The following is a 23,452-nucleotide window of genomic DNA, read 5'->3' as shown; positions in this document are numbered from 1 at the left end:
ACTCTGCTGTTCCTCAGCTGTAGCCTCCCAACCCCACCAGGGCCACCAAACCATGGCCCCAAGTGCCATGGCCACAGGTTTCTGGATCACCTCCAGGGCTGGGGACTCCACCACCTCCCTGGGCAGCCTCTGCCAAGCCCTGACCACTCCTGCAGCCCATCCTTCCCCTGCCAGCACCTTGGAGGTGGCTCCTGACAGAGGAGGGGATGCAGGCAGAGGCTGAGCTGGTGCTGCCAGCCTTCCCCCCAGCCTCCAGAAGTGTTCTCAAAGGCAGGTGTCAGGGAGGGCTTTTCATCCCCTGCACACCACCCATGAACCCACCCAGCAGTGAAGGAGAAGGGGAAGCTGCTTCCAAGCCATCCTCACTGCTCTGATGCCCTTCATCTCCAGCAGCTTAGGGAAGGTTTGAATCTCAGCTGAAGCTTTCCCCTGCCTGCTTTTTATGTGACTTAGAACCACAGAGCTGTCAGGGTTGGAAGGGAGCTCAAGGCTCAACCAGTCCCAACCCCCCTGCCATGGCCAGGGACACCTCACACCGCAGCAGGTTGCTCACAGCCACCTCCAGCCTGGCTGCAAACACCTCCAGGGCTGAGGCTTCCACCACCTCCCTGGGCAGCCTGTGTCAGTGGATTTCCCTGCCCTAGGTTTGTTTGCTCTGTGCCCTCTTTAGAGCTGATTTCAATGCCTGAGCCTTGTGCAAGAAGCACCAGGGGCAAGGGTTTGAGCCCTCAAATGCTCTGGGTTTGCTGGACACACCAACAAAACCCCCACCAAGGTTAGGATGAGTTTTACTCTGAGCAGGAGGTTGCTCTCCCTGGTGCTGCCTGGGTGGAGGAGGGGGTGGCTGGGGCCTGTTTGTCCTGGGGGGTAGATGAGGGACTGGCTGATGAAGAGGAGTGTGCTGACTCCCCACCAAAGCAGGCCTCTGGTGTGAGCCTGCAAACATCAAGTCTGGCTTCACAAAAGCTCCAACCCAACCTTTCTGATCAGTGCCCTGAGCTGAGGCTTCCCCCTTGAGCTCAGGGGGCCAGGGAGGGCAGGTTGGGGCTGCTGCCTTACCCTGCATCCAGCATACAGAACCAACCAGGCTGGAAAAGACCTCTTTGAGATCACCCAGTCCACCCCAGCACCCAGCACCATCTAACCAGCTAAACCAGGGCCTCATCCAGGCTCTTTTTAAACACTTCCCACCCACCCCAGGGCACCAAGTGCCTCATCCAGTCTTATCTTCAACACTTCCCACCCAGCCCACCCCCCTCAGGGCAGTGAGGGGCTGGTGCCCAGCTGGGATGGACAGAGGATCCTTCAGCACCTCCAGCCTCTCCTCTGCTCCTCAGGACTCTGTTCCCTTTCGAGCTCAGCACCAAAAAACAGAGGAGAAGCAGCTTGTTCCTCTTTATTTTGTGTGGCAACACTCAGCTGCTCAGCAGAGTCATTTCCTGCCGCAAGGTTTGTCTCCCACCCCCTGTGTCCCTTCCCACCAGCCTGGTCCCTTTTGAAACCCCATCCCAGAGGTGGCATTTGCTCCTGGCTCTTGGCATGGGGTGGCCTCAAGCCGAATAATCCTCAGCGTGGAGGAGTGGGAGGAGGAGCACGGAGGAGAGCTGAGTCCCTGCCGCGGGGAGGCGAGCGCTGGGTGGGCGTCGCAGCATCCCTCCCTCCCTCCCTCCCTCTCCTTCCCTCCCTGCCCAGGGTGGGAGAGCGCCTGGATGGGGCCACGGGAGGCTGGGGAAGGTTTGAATGCTGCTCCCACACAGAGCTCTGCTCCCTTGCCTCAGTTTTCCTGCTGGAAAGCAGGCTGCTCCCCACCCCCCTCCCCGGGGCCACGCTGGGTTCCACACAATAGCAAACCCTCCACGTTATTATTCTGGGGGTGGAAAGCAGCATTACTCAGAGCCAGGATTGCTAATAACACACTAAATATAGCACTTGCCAGCTCCAGAGCACTTTCTGAACTCCAGCTCCTGAGCCCTAACCCCCTCCAGAGAGGAGGGCCAGGGCACCGGGCACCGGCTGGCATTGCAGTGGGGGCAGGGGTGCCAGGAGCCCGACGAGGCAGTGGTCCCCAGGGGGGCTCTGCCTGGGGCTGCTTCTGGTCGTGGTGGGAGCTCCTCCTGGCGGGATGCATTTCAGTCCCTCCTGAGCTTGCCCAGGTCGAGGGGGATGGGGGCAGCTGGCTGAGGGGCTGGGCTGGGTGGGCAGTGAGGGACTGGCTCCTGCAGCCTCTCGGTGATGGTGGGGAGTGGCTGCTTCTCCCACTGCCCCTGCAAGAGAGAGCAGCACCATGAGACCATGCTTTGGGTTCCAGCTACTTGGGAGCTCCGTGGTTTCCTCCCTGCTGCTAAAAACGAGGCAGTCTGGGCTGTTTAAGGTGTTTCTCAGGTACTTGGAAGCTCTTTTTTTTTCTCCCTGATTCTATAAGAGGAGACCATCTGGGCTATTTGGAGTGCTTTGAGCCCCAAACAGGATGTTTTCTTCCCAGACATTACTAATTGTTTGTGTTGCAGGAGCACCCACACATCCCCTCGGCACTGCAGATGTCTGTGCTGCACCAGGTTGCACAAACCCCACCACGCCGAGGGGGATTTCCTTCCCCCCCCAGGAAAGTGGAACCCACCCAAGCCAGATGGAGGTAATTCAAACCCTGGAGCCCCACCACCAACCCACCACCTCCTCAGGCCAGCCTTGAATGCTGCTCTCTACCAGGAGGGTTGGGTGGAGGCAACGTTGGCAGCCTGCTGACACAGAATCACTGAATGGTCAGGGCTGGAAGGGAGCTCAAGGCTCAGCCAGCTCCAACCCCCCTGCCATGGGCAGGGACACCTCACACCGCAGCAGGTTGCTCACAGCCACATCCAGCCTGGCTGTAAACACCTTCAGGGATGAGGCTTCCACCCCCTCCCTGGGCAGCCTGTGCCAGGCTCTCACCACCCTCCTGGGGAACGACTTCTTCCTCACATCCAATCTCAATCTCCCCACTTCTAGTTCTGCTCCATCCCCCCAGTCCTATCCCTCCCTGACACCCTCAGAAGTCCCTTCCCAGTTTTCTTGTGGTCATGGATGTCCCTGTGGCAAAACAGGAAGGATGCAGCATCCTGGGTGAGATGCTACAGGGCAGAGCCTGGGAAGGGCTCTCACAGCCCTCAAGGCTGCAGGTGACCACAGCCCTCAAGGCTGCGGGTGACCACAGCCCTCAGGGTTCCAGGTGACCACAGCCCTCTGGGCTGCAAGTGACCACAGCCCTCAAGGCTGCAGGTGACCACAGCCCTCAAGGCTGCGGGTGACCACAGCCCTCAGGGTTCCAGGTGACCACAGCCCTCTGGGCTGCAAGTGACCACAGCCCTCAAGGCTGCAGGTGACCACAGCCCTCAGGGCTCCAGCTGACCACAGCCTTCAGGGTTCCAGGTGACCACAGCCTGGACAGAGCCCCTGGCTGTGTGCAAGAACTGGGAGCAGGTCCTGGGGATGCTCCCTGCAAGGAGCAATCTGCTGGAGTCAGACGGTGCCAAGGGCTGAGCCTGCTGGGCAGGCTCTAGCTCAGATGTGACATTTTGGTCTGGCTTGGTGGCTGGGTGAGCTGCAGGCAGGGGCTGGGGGGGTGAAGGGGGCTGGGTTTGGGCTGAGCTGGGGCCCGGTGATGCTCCAGTTTGGCTGCCGGCTGCGTGCTCATGCGGAAATGTCAGCGAGCAGCAGGAGGAGGGAGGTCTGGAGAGGAGAGGTAGAGCTGTGAGTCATCAGTGAGATGCTGAATTTATGTTTACAGATTAAATTCCTCGTGGCATGGCAAGTGAAACCGGCCAGAGCCTGCACCAGCACCAGGCAAACCCTGGGGAAAGGTGGAGGGGGGAGGCAGTGACCCTCCCAGAGCTCGTAGGGAGCAACCAGAGAGGGGACAGCACCTGTGGGGAGCAGCAGCTGGGGAAATGAGGCTTCCTCTGGACCTTTGTGGCTGTTGAGCGTGTTTAGGGCCCACCTCCTGCAGGGCTTGAGCCAAACTTGAGCCCAGCTCTGTGGTGCTCAGCCCTCAGGGCTTAAGGGAGCGATTAAACATGGTCAGGGTGCACCGAGGGCAGGGCTGGAGCCAAACCTGAGCCCAGCTCCGTGCTGCTCCACACCTCCTGCTTTGGGGCCAGATGAAAGGCACTTGGAGTGCCTCAAGGGTTGCTGTTTTCAGTGCTTTTGAGTGGCAGCCTGCATGCAGAGAGCTTGCTGCGAGGCCAAGCAGGTGCAGGAGGCTTGGGGACGGTGATGTCCCTGCAGCCCCTCGCCAAGTGCTGCCTTCAGATGCTGCTCAGTAATTAACAGCTCTCAGTCCTCCCAGCAATCTTGTCAGGCTTGAGCTTAATTAGGAGCTGCTTGGTTTGGGTTTCTCTCCTTTTTTGATGATTCTCTTGGCAGAGAGAGTGTGGAATAAATGAGATGCCTTCAACTCAGGCTCCCTCTCCCACCCCCAGCAGGGCAGGAGGGGCAGGTCAGCTCCTTCCCCCTCACTGAGATGCTCATGACCCACTTTGTGCTGGTGTTGGATCTGCTCTGCTCAGATCACTTCTTGGCTGCTCCCCAGGCCTCTCTGAAATCAAGAGCATGGCCTGGACCATAATTAGGCAGCTTAATTCCTGATTCTGCTGCTGTGCAAATCTTCTGCATTCACTTCTGGCCCCGCAGCAGGGCTCTGCCTGGCTGTGAGGGGCTGGGTCCCCAGCTCCAGGGAGCTGGGAGGGCTTCTGCCCCTCCACAGTGGATTTTGCTGAAGGAGATTCAGCAGGAGAGGGAGGTGATGGTCTGCCCCACATCATCTCACCATCCTCCAGTGCTGCAGGGGTCTGTGGGTGTTTATGACCCTGATAAAGGGCGGTGGCAGGGACCAGCAGTGGCTTTAGGTCTTCATCACTGTCACAACCATCACAACTGAGTCTGTCCCTCCTTCAGAGCTCTCACAGCCCCTTCCCCTTGTGCTGGGTCACTGTCTTTGGAGGCTGCCCAGCTGGCTCTGCTGGGACTTGCCCACATCCTGACAATCCCCTCACGTTTCTCCTTGGCTCTGGAGCCAGCCCTGCTTAAAGCTCAGCCAAAGGAGCCTCGAAATTGCTTTATGCAAATGCATCTCCTAGGTGGATGTGGCCAAGCACATCCCCAGCGAGCTGCTGTCTGCTTTGGGCTGTGCTCAATGTCATGCTGATGTTCCCCAGCACCTCCCTGCTCTGAGCCCACCAGGCTCAGCCATGTCCTGAGCACCACAGGCTCAACCCAAATCCCTTCAGGGTGATGGAATCAGAGCTCTGTGGAGGTTGGAAGAGACCTTTGAGACCATCAAGGCCAACTGCTTGCCTAGAGCTCACGCTGCCACCACTGCTGCTTAGCCATCGCCACTAAGCCAAGTCCCTCAGCACCACCTCCATGCACCTTTTGAGCACCTCCAGAGACTCTGACTCCAGCACCTCCCTGGGGAGTCTGTGCCAGTGCCTGGGAAGAAATTCTTCCTGATATCCAACCTGAACCTGAACAGTGTGGCCAGCAGGAGCAGGGAGCTCATCCTGCCCTGTGCTCAGCACTGCTCAGGCCACACCTGGAGTCCTGTGTCCAATTCTGGGCTCCTCAGGTTAGGAAAGATGTTGAGCTGCTGGAAGGTGTCCAGAGAAGGGCAAGAAAGCTGGGGAGGGGTCTGGAGCACAGCCCTGGGAGGAGAGGCTGAGGGAGCTGGGGTTGCTTAGCCTGGAGAAGAGGAGGCTCAGGGGAGACCTTCTTGCTCTCTCCAACTCCCTGAAGGGAGGTTGTAGCCAGGTGGGGGTTGGGCTCTTCTCCCAGGCACCCAGCAGCAGAACAAGAGGACACAGTCTCAAGCTGTGCCAGGGGAGGTTTAAGCTGGAAGTGAGGAAGAAATTCTTCCCAGCAGGAGAGATTGGCCCTGGGGATGTGCTGCCCAGGGAGGTGGTGGAGTCCCCATCCCTGGAGGTGTTTAGGGAGAGCCTGGCTGAGGCCCTTGGAGCCATGGTTGAGTTGATCAGATGGTGCTGGGTGATAGGTTGGACTTGATGATCTCTGAGGTCTTTTCCAACCTGGTTAATTCCATTCCAAGTCTATTCCATTCTATTCCATTCCACTCCACTCTACTCCAAAAGACCTCAGAGATCACCAGGTCCAAGCTGTCACCCAGCACCTCCTGGCTAACCCAACCATGGCTCCAAGTGCCACATCCAGTCCCCTCTTTGAACACCTCCATTCTGTGGTTCTGTGAATGCCCTTCTTGGAGTGAGGGGGCCCAGAACTGAGCCCAGTGCCGGGGGTGTGCCCCAGCAGTGCTGAGCAGGGGTCTGGGGGCTGCACCCACCGGGAAGCGGACGGCTGAGGACTCGTTGCAGTGCACGGAGATGGGAGCGAAGGCGTAGAGGGAGCTCAGGACCTCTCTGTTGAAGGTGTTCCAAGGGACAGAGTAGAACTGCTGTGGGATGGAGACCTGTGGGCACATGCAGACCTCCTCGTCGTTGAACCTGGGGCAGGGGAAATGCCACAGGGAAATGCCACAGTGCCGCTGTCCAGCCCTGGGTGCGGCTGACGCCCGAAGCTCAGCTCGGAGTGGCTCCGAGGTCGGCGCTGGGAGCCAGGAGAGCCTCTGTGGAGGGAAGATCTGGGACCAGCCAGGCTGCCTGTGCCCAGGACACCCTGTGCAAGGTCAGTGCCTTACCCTCCCATCATAGATTCATAGAATGGGTTGGGTTGGAAGGGACCTTAAGGATCATCCAGCTCCAGCCACCCTGCCATGGGCAGGGACAGCTCCCACCAGCCTCATCCGACCTGGCCTTGAGCACCTCCAGGCAGGGGGCAGCCACAGCCTCCCTTGGCAAACTGTCCCAGTGTCTCCCCCACCCTCCCTGGAAAGGATTTCTTCCTAATCTCCAGTCCTGTCCTCCTCAGGCTTCAGTCATGGGGGAGTGAGCTGCAGCCTGCTCTCTGGCAGGGATCCCCAGTGCCTGCTTAGGGCTTTGAGAGGTATTTGGCCCATAGGCACTTGGCCATGCACTGACTTTGGCTGGGAAGCTCCTCCCTGGGAATGTTCTCCTTTCCCAGTGGATCTCAGCACACAGCCATCTGTAAAGGCTTGGCTCTGGGGGCAGGGAAGTTGAACAGGCACTGGCAGAGGCTGCCCAGGGAGGTGGTGGAGTCCCCATCCCTGGGGGTGCTCAAGAACCCTGTGGCCATGGCACCTGGGGCCATGGTGGTCTCAGGTGGATGTTTGGACTCAGTGATCTCAGAAGGCTCCTCCAGCCCAAACCACTCCATGATTCCCAGTGCAGCACAGTGCCCCAGCACACAGCCAGCCCTCCTGAGACCCTAGTGCCCCCCACCCCCCTGCTGCACAGCCAGCACCTCCAACCCCACTGCTTCTGAGCTCTTCCTGCCCTTGCCAGCTGCAGGAGGCTCAGGCAGGGTCCCTCTCCCCTCAGCAGGGGCTCAGTACCTGTTGACAAGGTTGAAGTATCTGTGCAGGTAGCCTGGGTCCACAGCACTCTTGCAGAGCTCCAGCTGTGTCTGGGGGTAGTAGTGCACGTAGTTGACACACATCTCCTCCATGATGCCAAAGCCACCCTGTGCACAGACACAGACCTGCTGGCAAAGGGATCCTGCCCTGCCCTGCCCTGCCCAGGCTGCACCCCTGGGGAGGGCAGAGAGGCTGTAGAGGCATGAAGCTCACACACAGATGTGTGCACACAGATGTGCACAGACAGCCATAGAGACGGTGGGCAGCAGATTCCCCACGGGCCAGCAACCTGCTCTGGTGGCCAGCGAGGCCAATGTGGCCAGCAGCTCGAGGGAGGTTCTCATCTGCTTCCACTCTGCCCCAGTGAGGCCACAGCTGGCATCCTGGGTCTGGTTCTGGGTGCAAGAGAGACAGGGAACTACTGGAGGGAGACCAGAGGAGGCCACAAAGATGCTGAGGGGCTTGGAGCAGCTCTTTGAGGAGCAAAGGCTGAGAGCCCTGGGGCTGAGAGCCTGGAGAGGAGCAGCCCCAGAGGGGAGCTGAGCAATGCTCAGCAAGAGCTAAAGGCTGGGGGGCAAGAGGCTGGGGCCAGACTCTGCTCAGTGGTGTCCAGGGCCAGGACAAGGGGCAATGGGCACAAACTGGAAGCCAGGAGGTTCCATCTGAGCAGGAAGAGAAACTTGTTTGGTGTGAGGGTGCTGGAGGCCTGGGGCAGGCTGCCCAGGGAGGTTGTGGAGTCTCCTCCTGTGGAGAGCTTCCAACCCCAGCTGGGAGCTGTGCTCCTGGGCAAGCTGCTGGGGCTGCCCTGCTGGGGCAGGGGGTTGGACTGGGTGATCCTCAGAGGTCCCTTCCAGCCCCTGCCACGCTGTGGTTCCGTGGTGTGCCCCCTGCAAGTGCTTGGAGCTGGCTGCACTCCTCTGCCCAGCCAGCCCTTACGTAAGGACAGACTGCCAGGCTAGATCCTGGGGGTTACATTAAAATGCAGATTTCCTGTAATCCCTCAGCTATCTTTAGCTTTCTCCCTGTTGCTGCTACCTCTGACAGGCTCCTTTGTTGCTGCCTGGGTAAGAAAATAACAGGCACTGTCAAAAACTTGCCACTTCTCTTTAATTACAGCTAATCCCTGGTGGAACAGCCTGTGATGGAAGCTGTGACACCCTCAGCCTCTCAACTAGCACCTTCCCAGCCCCTCTGCAGCAGCAGAGCCTCCTGGCTTCCCTTCCTTACCACCCTGCCCTCTGCTTCCTGGCTGGCTTCAGCCCCCCCTGTGGCTGCCTCCCTCCCTTGGGGGCCAGCCCCAGGCCAGCCGCTCGGCTCAGCCCCCTACTCACCACCGTGGCTCTGCTCCGCTCCTCCGTGTTGTAGGTGCAGGTTGTGATGAGTTCATCGCCCTGGGGGGGTTCAAACACAGGCATGGGGAGGTGTCAGGGCAGCTGCCACTCGCCAGCCAGCCAGCCAGCCTGGGATCAGGGAGCTGGCAGCATGGCAGATCCTCTGCTCTGTGGGCAGGCTGTTTTCCCACCAGCGCCAGGTGCCACGGGGAGCTCCTGCTAAGCTTGCATCTCCTGGGGAGATTCCCGGGGCTGGATCCCAGGCAGGGGCTTTCCTGCTTCCCTCACTGCCTAAGGATTTCTGCACAGCTGAAGAACCTAAAAAAAGCCACTGAGGCAAGGCTGGGAGTTGCCAGACCTGTGCCCAACTCGATGGCACAAAGGTCTCTCCGTCACAGCCAGTGCCAGGGCCCCCAGGGGCAGCCTGGAGATGGCTTCAGTAGGTGCTGAGGCTTCTGAGCATCCTCCCTCCCAGGGCACAAGGCTCCCACAGTTGACCTCCACTTGGCAGCCAGGTCCTTCACCACCCATACAGCCCTTGGCCACACTCAGCCTCTCTTTTACCACCTCCCTTCCCCCAGGTTTGCTGCCAAATCTCTTCCTCTTGCCCTGCCAGACAAGGAGGGGAAGGGGCACCCCCAGGGTGCCCTTACTCGCCCTGAGGAGGCAGAGCAGCTAAAGCAGGGGCTTCATTTAGCTCCTGGCACGCTCTGGCTTTGCCCACACCCTGGTTGTGTGCCATGCTAGATGAATGCCAGCATCTTCAAGGCATCTGCACGGGGGTGGCAGAGAGGACCTGGGCACCACGGGGTGCGCTGTCCTCCTGCAGTGCCCTCCTCCCCCCCACAGGAGGTCCCAGCTGGCAGCTGATGCCCATGCGTGGGCAGGGGCTGGCAGCAGCAGAGGGGCTGAGGTGGGGTGAGGGATGCCCAGGGGCTCAGGGGAAGCTGCTTTGTGCCCTTTGGAAGCCAGCACAGGGTTGGGAGCCACTCACGGGGAAAACTGCGACCACCTCCTTCAGCATGCGGATCTCCTGGGGGGCAGGGAGAGCACCACGTCAGGCCAGGGCCTGGGGGTGATGCCCAGCTGGGAGCAGCCCCCCTCGGCCCTGCAGACCCCCCCCTGTACCTGGAAGTGAGGGCTGTAGTGACCATCAGCATTCACAACCTGCTGCTCTCTGCCAGCCCTGGCCAGCACTGTCACCACCTTCCTTCCTGCCAGGTGAGTGTGCAGCTGGGAGGCAAAGATCCTGATGCCAGCAGCAGGTAGAGCCTGGGGGGAGCAGAGGATGCTTTGGGTTGGAAGGGAGCCTAAAGGTCAGCCAGTTCCAACCCCCTGCCATGGGCAGGGACACCTCCCACCAGCACAGCTTGCTCAGGGCTTCATCCAGCCTGGCCCTGAGCACCTCCAGGGCTGGGGCAGCCACAGCCTCCCTGGGCAGCCTGTTCCAGTGTCTCAGCACAGCCCCATCCCTCTCCCACCCTCTTGCTCCCTGCTCAGGGCTGGGTGTCTCTGCTCAGGACTGAGTGTCCCTGCTCAGGACGGGGTGTCCCTGCACCTCTGCAGGCATGGGGACTCCACCACCTCCCTGGGCAGCCTGCTCCAGTCCTTGAGAACCCTTTGGGTGAAGAGTTGTCTTCTAATAGCCAACCTAAACCTTCCCTGGTGCAGAAACCCAGAGAATTGGCTGGGTAGGAAAAGTCCTCTGAGATCACTGAGTCCAACCAGCAACCCAACCCCACCATGGCCACTAAACCATGGCCCCCAAGTGCCATGGCCACAGGGTTCTGGAGCAGGGATGGGGACTGCACCACCCCCCTGGGCAGCCTGTGCCAATCTCTGACCTCTCCTGCAGCAAGGAAAGAAATTGTTCCTGATCTCCAACCTTAACCTCCCCTGGCACAGCCTCAGGCCATTAAACAACTCCTTTTGGGTAGGTCCTACCAAAACCTCCTCTCAAACTTGCCTGAGAGCACTGTAAAACCACCTCTGAGAGAGCTCTTGGCAAAGCTCCTTGGCAGCCAGCTCCAATCTTCCCATCTCCAAGGGGGGAAGCACCACTGGGACACAGCCAGCTCTGCAGGAGGCTGGAGGGGAAGGGTCCCCTTGGGGAACTGGAGCAGATGGCTCCTCAGGAGAGCTGCTTCAAGAGGGGCCCAGAGCATCCCAAGCAGCTGCTCTCTCTTTGGTTTTTCTACAGCAGATTTGTTTTTCTCTTCCTCTTTCCAGCACAACCTCCTGGCAAAGGCCTTGGGAGGGGTTGAAGAGGGGAGCCTGGGGCTTGCTGCTGCCTCCCTGCTGCCTGGGGGGAGCCAGGTGAAGCCTCTCCTGCTTGTTGGAGCTGGGGGAGGGAGAGGGCAGGCACTCACCAGCTGGGTGCACTTGTCAGTGCAGTAGCCACTGAGGGTGAAGCTGTGCTCCCCGGGGGGGATGGCCATCAGGGGGGTGTAGACCAAGCCCAGCTCCATGATGCCGGCGTCGTAGGGGCGCAGGCTGGCGGTGTAGTACAGGCGGATCCCCGAGGAGTCCCTGCGGCCTGCAGGGCGACAGGGCAAGGCTGCCAGGCACCAGGGCAAGGCTGCCAGGCACCAGGGCAAGGCTGCCAGGCACCAGGAGCACGGGGTGGGAGAGGTTGGAAGGAGAGCATCCAGTCCAGTTCCCACCACTCTGCTCAGGCAGGGCACCCGCAGCAGCTTCGCAGCGGCACAGAATCACTCAGGGTTGGAAGGGACCACAAGGCTCAGCCAGTTCCAACCCCCCTGCCATGGGCAGGGACACCCCACACTGGATCAGCCTGGCCAGAGCCAAGCTTGCCCAGGAGCACAGTGCCCAGGGAGGGTTGGAAGCTCTCCACACAAGGAGACTCCACAACCTCTCTGGGCAGCCTGCCCCAGGGCTCAGCAGCCTCACACCAATAAGTTTCTCCTCCTGCTCAGGTGGAACCTCCTGGGTTCCAGTTTGTGCCCACTGCCCCTTGTCCTGTCCCTGGGCACCACTGAGCAGAGCCTGGCCCCAGCCTCTTGCCCCCCAGCCTTTAGCTCTTGCTGAGCATTGCTCAGCTCCCCTCAGCTCCCCTCTGGGGCTGCTCTTCTGCAGGCTCTCAGCCCCAGGGGCTCTCAGCCTTCCCCCCTCCGAAGGTGACACTGTGCTGCCGTGGGGAGAGGCAGAGCAGCCCCTCCCTCACAGCTCTCTTCAAGAGTGTGCCTCTCACTGCATTTAAATCCCAGATACTTCCCCTGCAGCCCTTACTGAGTGGCCCCAGAGCTGTACCTGCTCCTCTAGAGATGCCACCCACCCGAGGCTCCCCAGACAGTGAGGTAAGAAGTGCTTTTGGGGAGCCCAGAGCAGCAGGACAGAGTTTTGGGGTGCTTTGGAGAGCTCCCTCAGCATTATGACTGATTTCATCTTCTTTCACTGAGACATCAGAACAAAGCAAACCTGAGACCATGCTGGGGGGCCTGGCAGGAGGAGGGATGCCTATGGAGCAAGTGCTCCTTGCTTTTGGAAGGGTTCTGCTCTCTCCTGCACTCCATTTAACCTCTCCTCAGGGGCTGGTGGGAGCTGGAGAAGACCTTTGCACCTCAGGAGCTGGTGAGAGCTGGAGAAGACCCTTAGCACCTTCCCTCAGGAGCTGGAGAAGACCCTTTGCACCTCCCCTCAGGAGCTGGAGAAGACCCTTTGCACCTCCCCTCAGGAGCTGGTGAGAGGTGAAGACCCTTTGCATCTCCTCTCAGGAGCTGGAGAAGACCTTTGCATCTCCTCTCAGGAGCTGGTGAGAGGTGAAGAACCTTTGCAACTCCTCTCAGGAGCTGGTGAGAGGTGAAGATCTTTGCACCTCCCCTCAGGAGCTGGTGAAGACCCTTTGCACCTCCCCTGGGGGGCTGGTGAGAGGTGAAGACCTTTGCACCTCCCCTCAGGAGCTGGTGAGAGCTGGAGGTGCCCCCATGCCCCTGCTGTGCCCAGGAGGTGCCCCCATGCCCCTGCAGTGCCCAGGAGGTGCCTCCATGCCCCTGCAGTGCCCAGGAGGTGCCCCCATGCCTCTGCAGTGCCCAGGAGGTGCCCCCATGCCCCTGCAGTGCCCAGGAGGTGCCCCCATGCCCCTGCTGTGCCCAGGAGGTGCCCCCCATGCCCCTGCAGTGCCCAGGGAGCTGCTGGCTGCAGGGCAGGCAGGGGAGGCAGCAGGATGCAGCCCGAGGTCTACCTCCCCCTTACCACCACCTAGCTCTGTGAGCAAAGGGAAAGGGCAGGCTGAGGAGGTCAGGAGGGCTTCAGGCTGGCTTTGTTCTGCCTGCCCCTGGGCTGGAGGCCAGCAGGGGCTGGGGCCAGCAGGGGCTGGGGCCAGCAGGGGAGCCCCTGGTGGCTCAGCAGCAGAGGCAGTCAGGCTCTGCCAGTCTGGAGCTCTGTATTTATAGCCTTGTTTCTTCTCGAGCTGCTGAATGTGCTATGATTGATCTACAGCACATATGCTCTGGCCTCCTAAAAATACCCTTGGTTAGGCAAGGAGCTGCTTGTTTTTTATGGTAATGAAGGCTCTGGGTTGGTTGGAACCTTTTCATGTAGCTGTTGGTTGGGTTTGGTGGGGGTTTTGGGGTGTGTTGTTCCCCCCCCCCAGTGTGTCTCCTGACAATGTTATCAAAGCAGAAGGAGCAGGAAAACAACCTCTCAATTCCACCCCCCCTATCCCCAGCCAGCCTGCTCCTGCCTCTCTGGTGACCTCAGCTCTGAGCTCAGGCCAACCAGGACCCTGCACCAAAGCTGGAGGCACACTCCATGGCCCCCCCCAAGAAAGGTGCTTTGCTGTGAGCCCCAGAGCAGGCTGCCCACAGCCTCCTTGGCTGGAGGGACACTGGGACCCTGGGCAAGCTGCCCTGGGTGACCCTGCTCTAGAGGGAGGAAGGTGAGGGTCCCTCTAGGGCAGGTCTGGACCATCAGCTCTCCAGAAAGCTGCCTGCAGGGAGCTGACTTGGGACAGGTTTCTTTCTGGGCATGCACAGAAGGATGAGGTCCGGCCCCTGGAGAGGATGAGGTCCAAGCCCTGGAGAGGGAGAGGTCTGGCCCCTGGAGGGGGGATGAGGTCTGGTCCCTGGAGGGGGTGACTTTGCTGAGCCCAGAAAGGCAGCAGCAGCAGGGTGAGGATTTAATGTGGAGGTTCCTCTAGGGCAGGTCTGGACCATCAGCTCTCCAGAAAGCTGCCTGCAGGGAGCTGACTTGGGGCAGGTTTCTCTCTGGGCATGCACAGAAGGATGAGGTCCAGCCTCTGGAGGGGGTGAGGTGAGGTCCAGCCCCCAGAGAGGATGAGGTCCAGCCTCTGGAGGGGGTGAGGTGAGGTCAAGCCCCCAGAGAGGATGAAGTCCAGCCCCTGGAGGGGGTGAGGTGAGGTCCAGCCCCCAGAGAGGATGAAGTCCAGCCCCTGGAGGGGGTGAGGTGAGGTCCAGCCCCCAGAGAGGATGAAGTCCAGCCCCTGGAGGGGGTGAGGTCCAGTCCCTGGAGAGGATGACCCTGCCCTCCCCAGCCAGCCCCCTGGTGTTTGCCCAGCTCTGCCAGTCCCCCACTGGGGAGGCTCTGGGAGCCCCCCACTCACCTTTGATCACCAGGGGGTTGTGGTAATGAACCTCGAGGCGCAGGTACCTGGAGGAGCCTGGCCCCCCAAAGGCCAGCCCTGCTTCTTCAGGGTAGTAGAAAGCCTGGAAGCAGAGGGGAGGCTGTGAGGGGAGCAGGGGGGTGGCTTTCCTAGGGGAAGAAGAAGGCTCCAAAGTCTGGCCACGATCCCTACCTTCCCCCCACCATGGGCTGAGGGGAGGGTTTGTGCTCATGGTGCAGCTTGCTGAGCTGGGCTTGCTGCCCAGAGCCTCTCCAGTGCAGCACCCCCGAGCAGGGCTGCACACTGATCCAGGGCACCAAGGAGGGGGGGTGGGGGCTCAGAGACCTCCAGGCAGAGGGTGGGGAGGTCAGGGAGGGCTGAACACAAACCCCACCAGAGCACAGCCAGGCAGAGCAGTCCCAGGAGGGGGTTGGGACAGGTTGGGAGGCAGCAGCAGCACCACAGCCAGGAGCAGAGCTTGCAGGCAGGGGCTGGGGGGGGTTCCCCCCATCTTGCACCCACCTGTGCTCCCATGGCCCAGGCTGCAAGCACATGCCTGCAGTAGTTGAGTCTCTCTGGCTTCATCTTGGAGTCGCAGGGGCCGCTGTAGTGGGGGAAGCTGTCGAACTCTGCAGCGCACTGGAAGACCTCCATGTGGTGCACCAGGGCCTCGTTGCCTGCTGTGATCACTGCCTCGTACTGCAGCACCCAGGGCAGAGGCAGAGAGTCACACAGCTGCCAGGGCTGGAAGGGAGCTCAAGGCTCAGCCAGTTCCAACCCCCTGCCATGGCCAGGGACACCTCACAGCAGGTTGCTCACAGCCACCTCCAGCCTGGCTGCAAACACCTCCAGGCAGGAGGCTGCCACCACCTCCCTGGGCAGCCTGTGCCAGGCTCTCACCACCCTCATGGGGAACAACTTCTTCCTCACATCCAGTCTCAATCTCCCCACTTCTAGTTCTGCTCCATCCCCCCCAGTCCTATCCCTCCCTGACACCCTCCAAAGTCCCTCCCCAGCTTTCTTGTAGCCCCCTTCAGATCCTGGAAGGCCACAATGAGGTCTCCTGGGAGCCTTCTCCTCTCCAGCCTGCACAACCCCAACTCCCTCAGTCTGTCCTCAGAGGAGCTCAGCTCCAGCCCTCTGCTCCTCCTCCTGGCCCTGCTCTGGACACCTTCCAGCACCTTCCTGGCACAGAGGCTCCAGAACTGGCCCCAGAGCTCCAGCTGTGGTCTCAGCAGGGCAGAGCAGAGCAGAGAGGGAGAATCCCCTGCCTGGCCCTGCTGGCTCTGCTTCTCTTGCTGCAGCCCAGGCTGTGGTTGGCTCTCTGGGCTGCAAGTGCTCACTGCTGGCTCCTGTTGAGCTCACACCAAGGCCATGCCCTGGGAGCCCCTCCCTGCAGGCTGCTGCCTGTGCAGGCTCCACCAGAAGCCCAAGGCAGGTTCCTCTGCTCTCCATTCCTGCATGGGACCTCCTGCCCCATGGTGGGGAGGGCATGAGGCACCATGAGCCAAGAGCTCTTGATTGGCTTTGGGAGCAACCCAGAGAGAGACATCTCCTCCCTTCTCCAGGGGTAGGTGCAGCTGGTCAACAGCAGGTCCTGGTCTGCTTTGTGGTGCCTGAGTCCTGTGCCAGTCTTGCAGGGCTGGGGTGACCCTGGAGATGCTCTAAACGCAGCCCTGGGGGGTTGCTTCTAGCCAAGAGCTGCTCAAGGCATGAGGAGGAGGATCTGGGGGGAGGAAGGGTGACTCCAAGCAAGCCTGAGGAACAGCTCTGGCTCCAAGTGCCAGCTGTAGGAATGATCTGCAGCAGCAGGAGCTGCACACCCTCTGCTTGCACACAGATGATTCACTTCACACCATCTGCTGGGGGAAGATCCTCCTTTGGAGTGCTCTCTGCAGCAGGCTCTCTCCTCTCTAAACCACAGAGCCTGGGCTCCTGTGTCAGGTTTCCCTTCCCCTCCTGGTGTGGTTTTGACTCGGGGTGTGCCAGGTCCTCTGCTGAGCCCCCTCCAGGGTGATGCTCTGCAGCAGCTCCTGAGGGGTGGTTGGAGTGGTAGGGCACTGCCTTGGCTCTAGGCTGCCTGCTGGCTCTCCTTGGAGGGAGGTGACCCCACAGAAGCTGTGTTTATGTCTCTAACCCTTTTCATTCTGGAGTGTTGCTACCCTTTGAGGCGCTGGTTCCCATCCCAGCCACCCTGCCCTGCTCTCACCAACTCTCCCTTTGCTCCCCAGGGTTCTGTGCTCCTCATGGCTCCCTCTGTGGCCTCATCCTGCCTCGGGTCTGTCCTTGATGGCCACAGCACTGCCTTCTGCCGGGGTTTCAGCTCTGCCAAGGAGCTGCCCTGAGCCTGCCCTGGTGCCTCCCTTGATGTGCTGGGTGGGAAATGGCCAACCTGCCTCCCCCTGCCGAGAGACTTCTGCTGGGGGCTCCTCTGAAGGGCAGGAGGAGGATGCTGGCTGCTGGGATGGCTTTGGTACCGTGCTGGGGAAGATGTGTGGCTCTGAAAGCCTGCCTGTGGAAGGGCAGGGAAGAGGTGGACTTTGCAGAGGGGCTGAAGACGTCTGCAGCAGGAACAGCAGCCCCTGCCGCCTCTCACCTTGATGATGTGATGCTTGAGGAAGCCATCTGGGAGCTCTGCCATGTAGCACCAGTAAGTAGTCTCCTGGCTGGGGATGACCACACCAGGGGCTGTGATCTCCATGGTCTCCATGTCCCCGGGCAGCTCAGGGATGCTGATGTTGGGCTTGAGCAGCTGCACCCTCTGCAGCCCCCTGGGCAGGGCAGAGACGTTGATGGCCTGGAGGGAGGGCACCGGTTTCTCCAGGATGCCGTAGATGAGGTGCACGGTGCCGTCCTGAGGGGAGAGCAGAGCGCCTCGGGGAGCTGTCCAGGCAGGAGCAGCCCCGTGAGCAGCAGCAGCAGCAATCGGCCTCCGAGCCCTGCCCAGGCGGGGGCCAGCCTGCCCTCACCAGGAGCTCTCTGCTCTGCTGGCCCACAGGGGCTGGGGGGCTGGGGGCACTGCTCTGATCACAGAGGTGCCCTGCCAGCTGGGGGAGTCTGGAGAGCTCTCACTGAATGCTGCCAGCACCTCCATGGGGCTCACATCCCCTCTGCTGCTTCACATCCCTCACCCTGCCAGCACCTCCATGGGGCTCACATCCCCTCTGCTGCTTCACATCCCTCACCCTGGCAACACTTCCATGGGGCTCACATCCCCTCTGCTGCTTCAGCTCCCCTCACCCTGCCAGCACCTCCATGGGGCTCACATCCCCTCTGCTGCTTCACATCCCTCACCCTGGCAACACTTCCATGGGGCTCACATCCCCTCTGCTGCTTCAGCTCCCCTCACCCTGCCAGCACCTCCATGGGGCTCACATCCCCTCTGCTGCTTCACATCCCTCACCCTGCCAGCACCTCCATGGGGCTCACATCCCCTCTGCTGCTTCACATCCCTCACCCTGGCAACACTTCCATGGGGCTCACATCCCCTCTGCTCCTTCAGCGCCCCTCACCCTGCCAGCACCTCCATGGGGCTCACATCCCCTCTGCTGCTTCAGCTCCCCTCACCCTGCCAGCACCTCCATGGGGCTCACATCCCCTCTGCTGCCCCTTCAGCTCCCCTCACCCTGCCAGCACTCCCATGGGGCTCACATCCCCTCTGCTGCTTCACATCCCTCACCCTGCCAGCACCTCCATGGGGCTCACATCCCCTCTGCTGCTTCAGCTCCCCTCCCCCTGCCAGCACCTCCATGGGGCTCACATCCCCTCTGCCCCTTCAGCTCCCCTCACCCTGCCAGCACCTCCATGGGGCTCACATCCCCTCTGCTGCCCCTTCAGCTCCCCTCACCCTGCCAGCACCCCCATGGGGCTCACATCCCCTCTGCTCCTTCAGCTCCCCTCACCCTGGCAGCACTCCCATGGGGCTCACATCCCCTCTCTGCTGCTGCTGAACCCAGAGAGCTCTGGGCAGGAGATGAGGGAGCAAGGAAAGGGAGAATGTCTTTTTTTCTCGCAGGATCAGAGGGTAAAGACCTGCAAGCCTCCTCCTGCTTCACACACAGACTTTTGTCCTGCAGGGCTCTCTGTTTTGGCAGCCAGAAGACATTTCTCCAGCTTTTGGAAGCCAGCAGCAAAAGCTGAAGGACTTTCTGTGCCTGTCTTGGCTTTAAAATATCCTTCCCAGCAGAGGCTTTCATCTGAAATGAGCCTTGCACCAATCCCTGCCCACAGCCAGGGCTCATGGCTGACACCTCCAAGCTCTCCAGCATCCCCTCTGGGAAGGCTTCCTCAGAATTCCATCTCAGAGAGGAGTGGTGAGTGCAGAGCCAGGGAGGCTTCACCCAAACCCCATCTGGAGGTGTGGTGAGTGCAGAGCCAGAGAGGCTTCACCCAAACCCCATCTCCTGGGGGTGTGGTGAGTGCAGACCCAGTTTGACCTCACCCAGCCCCACTCAAGCAGCCCACAGCAGCTCCATCTGCCAGCCCTTTGCTCCAGCTCCTGCCCCAACCCTCCTCTTTGCCTCCCACTGAGCACCACCTCCTTGGGACACTCCAAACTGGTGTCACCAGGGTGATGTGGGAAGGTGTTTATGTAGCCCTACCACATCCTTAGAGGGAGTGGATGAGGCCAAGCAGCCTAAATCTGCACTTCCTGGGGGTTTACAAGGGGTTGTGAATAGATGGTGCCACACACTACTGACAGCTGTAGCAAGCTCTCCCCTGCTGCCCAGCACCCCCTCCTGATGCTGTGCCCACACCGAACCACTGCTCAGCTGTAACCATGCAGGCTGGGCTCCAGAGCTCTGCCCCAGGGCTGGCAGGGCACTGGGGGCTGCTGCAGAGGGGTGAGGGTGATGCTGTACCTCGATCAGGTAGTCCTTGGGGTCACAGGTGCTGAAGGCTCTTCTGAAGAGGAGGTAGAGCCCCTCAGGAGCCTTCCGAGCCCCGAGGAGCTGGTAGTCCTGCTGTGAGTCCAGGTGGAGCTGCCCCTTGGCATCACTCCAGGCATCCTGTGGGCAGAAGAGCACCTGGGTCAGCTGGGAGGCTCCCCTGGCCCCACTCAGCCCGAGGAGCCCATGGTGGTGACCTTCAGCAGCCCCCACAAGCCATGGGATCCTCCTGGTGTTTAGGAAGAGCCTGGATGAGGCCCTTGGTGCCATGGCTGAGTTGATCAGATGGTGTTGGGTGAGAGGTTGGACTGGATGATCTCAAAGGTCTTTCCCAACCTGGTGAATTCTGTGTTCTGTAATTTCACACCTCAGCAGCAGGGAGGTTCAGGCTGGAGGTGAGGAGAAAGTTCTTCCCAGAGAGAGTTGTTAGCCACTGGGATGTGCTGCCCAGGGAGGTGGTGGAGTCCCCATCCCTGGAGGTGCTCAGGAGGGGATTGGATGTGGCACTTGGAGCCATGGTTTAGCAGTCAGGAGGTGTTGGGTGAGAGGTTGGACTTGCTGATCTCTGAGGTCTTTTCCAACCTGATTGATTCTATGATTCTATATTAGGCTTGGAAGAACCTTCTGGAATGGAATGGAAGAAACCAGGTTGGAAAAGACCTTTGAGATCATCCAGTCCAACCTCTCACCCAGCACCATCTGATCAACTCAACCATGGCACCAAGAGCCTCATCCAGTCTCCTCCTAAACACCTCCAGGGATGATGACTCCACCACCTCCCTGGGCAGCACATCCCCAGGGCCAATCTCTCTCTGGGAAGAATTTCTTTCTCACCTCCAGCCTAAACCTCCCCTGGCACAGCTTGAGACTGTGTCCTCTTGTTCTGATGCTGCTTGCCTGCCTGGGAGAAGAGACCAACCCCCACCTGGCTACAACCCTTCAGGGAGTTGGAGAGAGCAAGAAGGTCTCCCCTGAGCCTCCTCTTCTCCAGGCTGAGCAACCCCAGCTCCCTCAGCCTCTCCTCCCAGGGCTTGTTAGGGGTGGGTGATAGGTTGGACTTGATGATCTTGGAGACCTCTTGCAGCCTGGTTGACTCTGTGGTGGTTCTGTTCAGCTGGGAGGCACAAGTTCAGCTCCCAACTTGCTTAACCTCCCCTGGCCTGTGAGATTTCTTTGCACACCATATTCCTCTGAAGACAAATGTCACAGCTAGCTTCATGTCACTGATTTTGCTCTCCTCCTCTGAGGACAACATGTTCTCAAAATATCACTCTCTACTTCTGGCTGGAATAGCTCCCAGTTGCTTTCTTCTTCTCCTTCTCCTTCTCTTTCCTTCCCCCAAGCTAAAAGAATCAGTGCCACTCATGGACGTGCAGGGAGGGCCTCCTTGATAGCCTCCTCTCAGTGCACCCAAAGATACCAACAGGAGAGGCAAAGAGATGGAGGCAGCAACAGCAACACTGTGCAGCTCCACATTCCTGCAGGCTCTCCTACTCCAAGCCTTCAAATCATAGAATCAGGCAGGGTTGGAAGGGACCACAAGGATCATCCAGTTCCAGCCCCCCTGCCATGGGCAGGGACACCCCACACTAGATCAGGCTGCCCAGAGCCTCATCCAGCCTGGGCTTAAACACCTCCAGGGCTGGGGCCTCAACCACTTCCCTGCTGCTTCGCTCCTTGGTGTGGCTTTGGCACCATCACCAACGTTTTGGGAGGTCTTGCTGGGTTCACAGTGGCTGAAGGGATTTTGAGGAGGGGTGGTGGCTGAGAGCAAAGGGTCATGAAGTGACTCTGGGAGAGCACATCCACCCTGCAACCCTGAGGGGGCTGGAGCACAGCCCTGGGAGGAGAGGCTGAGGGAGCTGGGGTTGCTTAGCCTGGAGAAGAGGAGGCTCAGGGGAGACCTTCTTGCTCTCTCCAACTCCCTGCAGGGAGGTTGGAGCCAGGTGGGGGTTGGTCTCTTTTCCCAGGCACCCAGCAGCAGAACAAGAGGACACAGTCTCAGGCTGTGCCAGGGGAGGTTCAGACTGGATGTGAGGAAGAAATTCTTCCCAGCAAGAGAGATTGGCCCTGGGGATGTGCTGCCCAGGGAGGTGGTGGAGTCCCCATCCCTGGAGGTGTTTAGGAAGAGCCTGGATGAGGCTCTTGGTGCCATGGTTGAGTTGATCAGATGGTGCTGGGTGATAGGTTGGGCTTGGTGATCTCAAAGGTCTTTTCCAACCTGGTTAATTCTATTCTATTCTATTCTATTCTATTCTATTCTATTCTATTCTATTCTATTCTATTCTATTCTATTCTATTCTATTCTATTCTAACTAATCAACCAGACCATGGCACTGAGTTCTCATCCAGGCTCTTCTTAAACACCTCCAGGGATGGGGACTCCACCACCTCCCTGGGCAGCACATCCCCAGGGCCAATCTCTCTTGCTGGGAAGAATTTCTTCCTCACCTCCAGCCTAAACCTCCCCTGGCACAGCTTGAGACTGTGTCCTCTTGTCCTGGTGCTGGGTGCCTGGGAGAAGAGACCAACCCTCTGCCTGGCTCCAACCTCCCTTCAGGGAGCTGCAGAGAGCAAGAAGGTCTCCCCTGAGCCTCCTCTTCTCCAAGCTCAAGCCCCGCAGCTCCCTCAGCTGAAGTGCTCCAAGCAGGCACCGCTGTTCCAAACCATCCTCCACACCTCCCACCCACCCACCCCCACACAAGGAGATGACCCCCAGAGCAGCCAGGGGGGCCCAGCAGGGACTCACCCCGAAGTAGGAGCTGCGCCCATCGCTCCAGAGCACAGCCAGGTCTGCGTTCTCGAACTCGCCGCGGTCCGACATGCCGAAGAGGAGCCCTGCCCGCGGCTCCCTGAGCAGCAGCTGGAAGTGCAGGGCTTGCTGGGGGTAGCTGACGTTCCAGGAGAGCTCCAGCAGCCCCTGGGGATCCAGGGGCACCTTGTAGGGAAAATCATTGCCCCGAGGAAGCGAGCCCTGCAGGGCCACCACCAGGATGACCATGAGGACGGCGAGGGTGGTGAAGTACATGGAGGCCACCTCCCGCAGCTTCAAGCTGAGGCAGGGCTTGCTGGGGGTCTGCATGCTGGCCGGGGCAGCAGCCACCCTCCTGGGCTCTGCCCATTTATGTACTGGCCCTCCTGGGCACGCTGGGTGAGTGAGACTCTCTAATTGCATTTGGATGTTGGGAAATTGGCTTCGTTTATTGACACCCCCCCAGCTCCCCCCTGCCCCAACCTCCTGGCCAGGCACTTGTCATTGGCTGCCTCCCCCTTAATTGGCTCTAATTGCACATGGACATCATCAATAGCAATTGAATTTGACTGGGCTGATGTTATTTGCTCTTAAATCTTCCTTGGTGGCTGCAGAGGGCTGCTTGCTCCTGAGTGGCTTTGGCTGAGCCCTGCCCGGACGTGCTCTGCCCTGCCCGAGCTGCCTCTCGCCCAGCACCGCAGCCTGTCCTGCCTCTGCCCTGCGGGGCAGCAGCTCCAGGGGGGCCCCAGGAACGATGCCAGCCCCAGGTCTGCACTTCCCACAGCCTGGGCTCGCATCACCCAGAAGGTGGCCAGGCTAGGGGGAGCCGAAGCCTGGGGTCTGCTGCCAGATGGAGGCAGGCTGCCAGCGCTGCTCCCTTCCCATGGGAAGCACCAGGTCTGTGCCCTGCTTTGGGCACTTCTAGGACTCGGTGTGACAGGGTGCTGGGCCAGCTCGTTTCATAAGGCCCTTAATGGGAAGAGTTCAAGCCTGCAGTGGGCAGTAGTGTCCTCCCTACTCTAGTCATGAGGTCTGTGGTGACAGGTTGGACTCGATCATCTTTGAGGTCTCTTCCAACCTTGGTGATGCTGAATACTGAAACCTAGCCCCTGAGCTAGAAGGACTGCACCAGATGGCCCTTGGGGTCCCTTGCCACCTGGCATCCTGTGATCCTTTGATGTGGGTGGCTTGCAGACAAGCTGAGCCAGGCACAGGCAGGAGACCCCTCCTGAGGTTTAGGCTGGAAGTTCTTCCCAGCCAGAGAGATTGGCCCTTGGGATGTGCTGCCCAGGGAGGTGGTGTAGTCCCCATCCCTGGAGGTGTTCAAGAGGGCATTGATTGGATGTGGCACTTGGAGCCACGGTTTAGTTGATCAGATGGTGCTGGGTGACAGGTTGGTCTTGCTGATCTCTGAGGCCTTTT

General features: G+C 59.9%; 1 protein-coding gene across 1 annotated transcript; it reads right to left on the bottom strand.

Annotated features, from left to right (window-relative positions):
• Nucleotides 1-1,379: 1,379 nt before the first annotated feature.
• On the bottom strand, nucleotides 1,380-22,453 carry DBH (dopamine beta-hydroxylase). The gene is made up of 12 exons (XM_068170655.1): nucleotides 22,028-22,453; nucleotides 19,252-19,398; nucleotides 16,986-17,243; nucleotides 14,912-15,088; nucleotides 14,390-14,492; nucleotides 11,178-11,344; nucleotides 9,937-10,080; nucleotides 9,803-9,841; nucleotides 8,809-8,868; nucleotides 7,457-7,584; nucleotides 6,329-6,488; nucleotides 1,380-2,264 (listed from the first exon to the last, which is right to left on the bottom strand). The coding sequence occupies exons 1-12, from the start codon at nucleotides 22,451-22,453 to the stop codon at nucleotides 2,130-2,132; spliced, it is 1,944 nt and encodes a 647-aa protein (XP_068026756.1). The 3' UTR covers nucleotides 1,380-2,129.
• Nucleotides 22,454-23,452: the final 999 nt, after the last annotated feature.

The sequence above is a fragment of the Melanerpes formicivorus genome, unplaced genomic scaffold (assembly GCF_026170545.1).
Source record: "Melanerpes formicivorus ecotype bairdi unplaced genomic scaffold, bMelFor1.0.p_v2 SCAF_500, whole genome shotgun sequence".
NCBI classification, from domain to species: Eukaryota; Metazoa; Chordata; class Aves; order Piciformes; family Picidae; genus Melanerpes; species Melanerpes formicivorus.
This window is presented reverse-complemented; position numbering and strand designations above follow the sequence as displayed.

Coding starts and splice junctions, on each gene's coding strand:
- DBH (XM_068170655.1), bottom strand. CDS start 22,453: ATGCAATTAGAGAGTCTCACTCACCCAGCGTGCCCAGGAGGGCCAGTA. Junction 17,244..19,251: donor CCAAGGACTACCTGATCGAG/GTACAGCATCAC, acceptor CTCTCCCCTCAG/GACGGCACCGTGCACCTCAT. Junction 15,089..16,985: donor TCAAGCATCACATCATCAAG/GTGAGAGGCGGC, acceptor TGGGTGCTGCAG/TACGAGGCAGTGATCACAGC.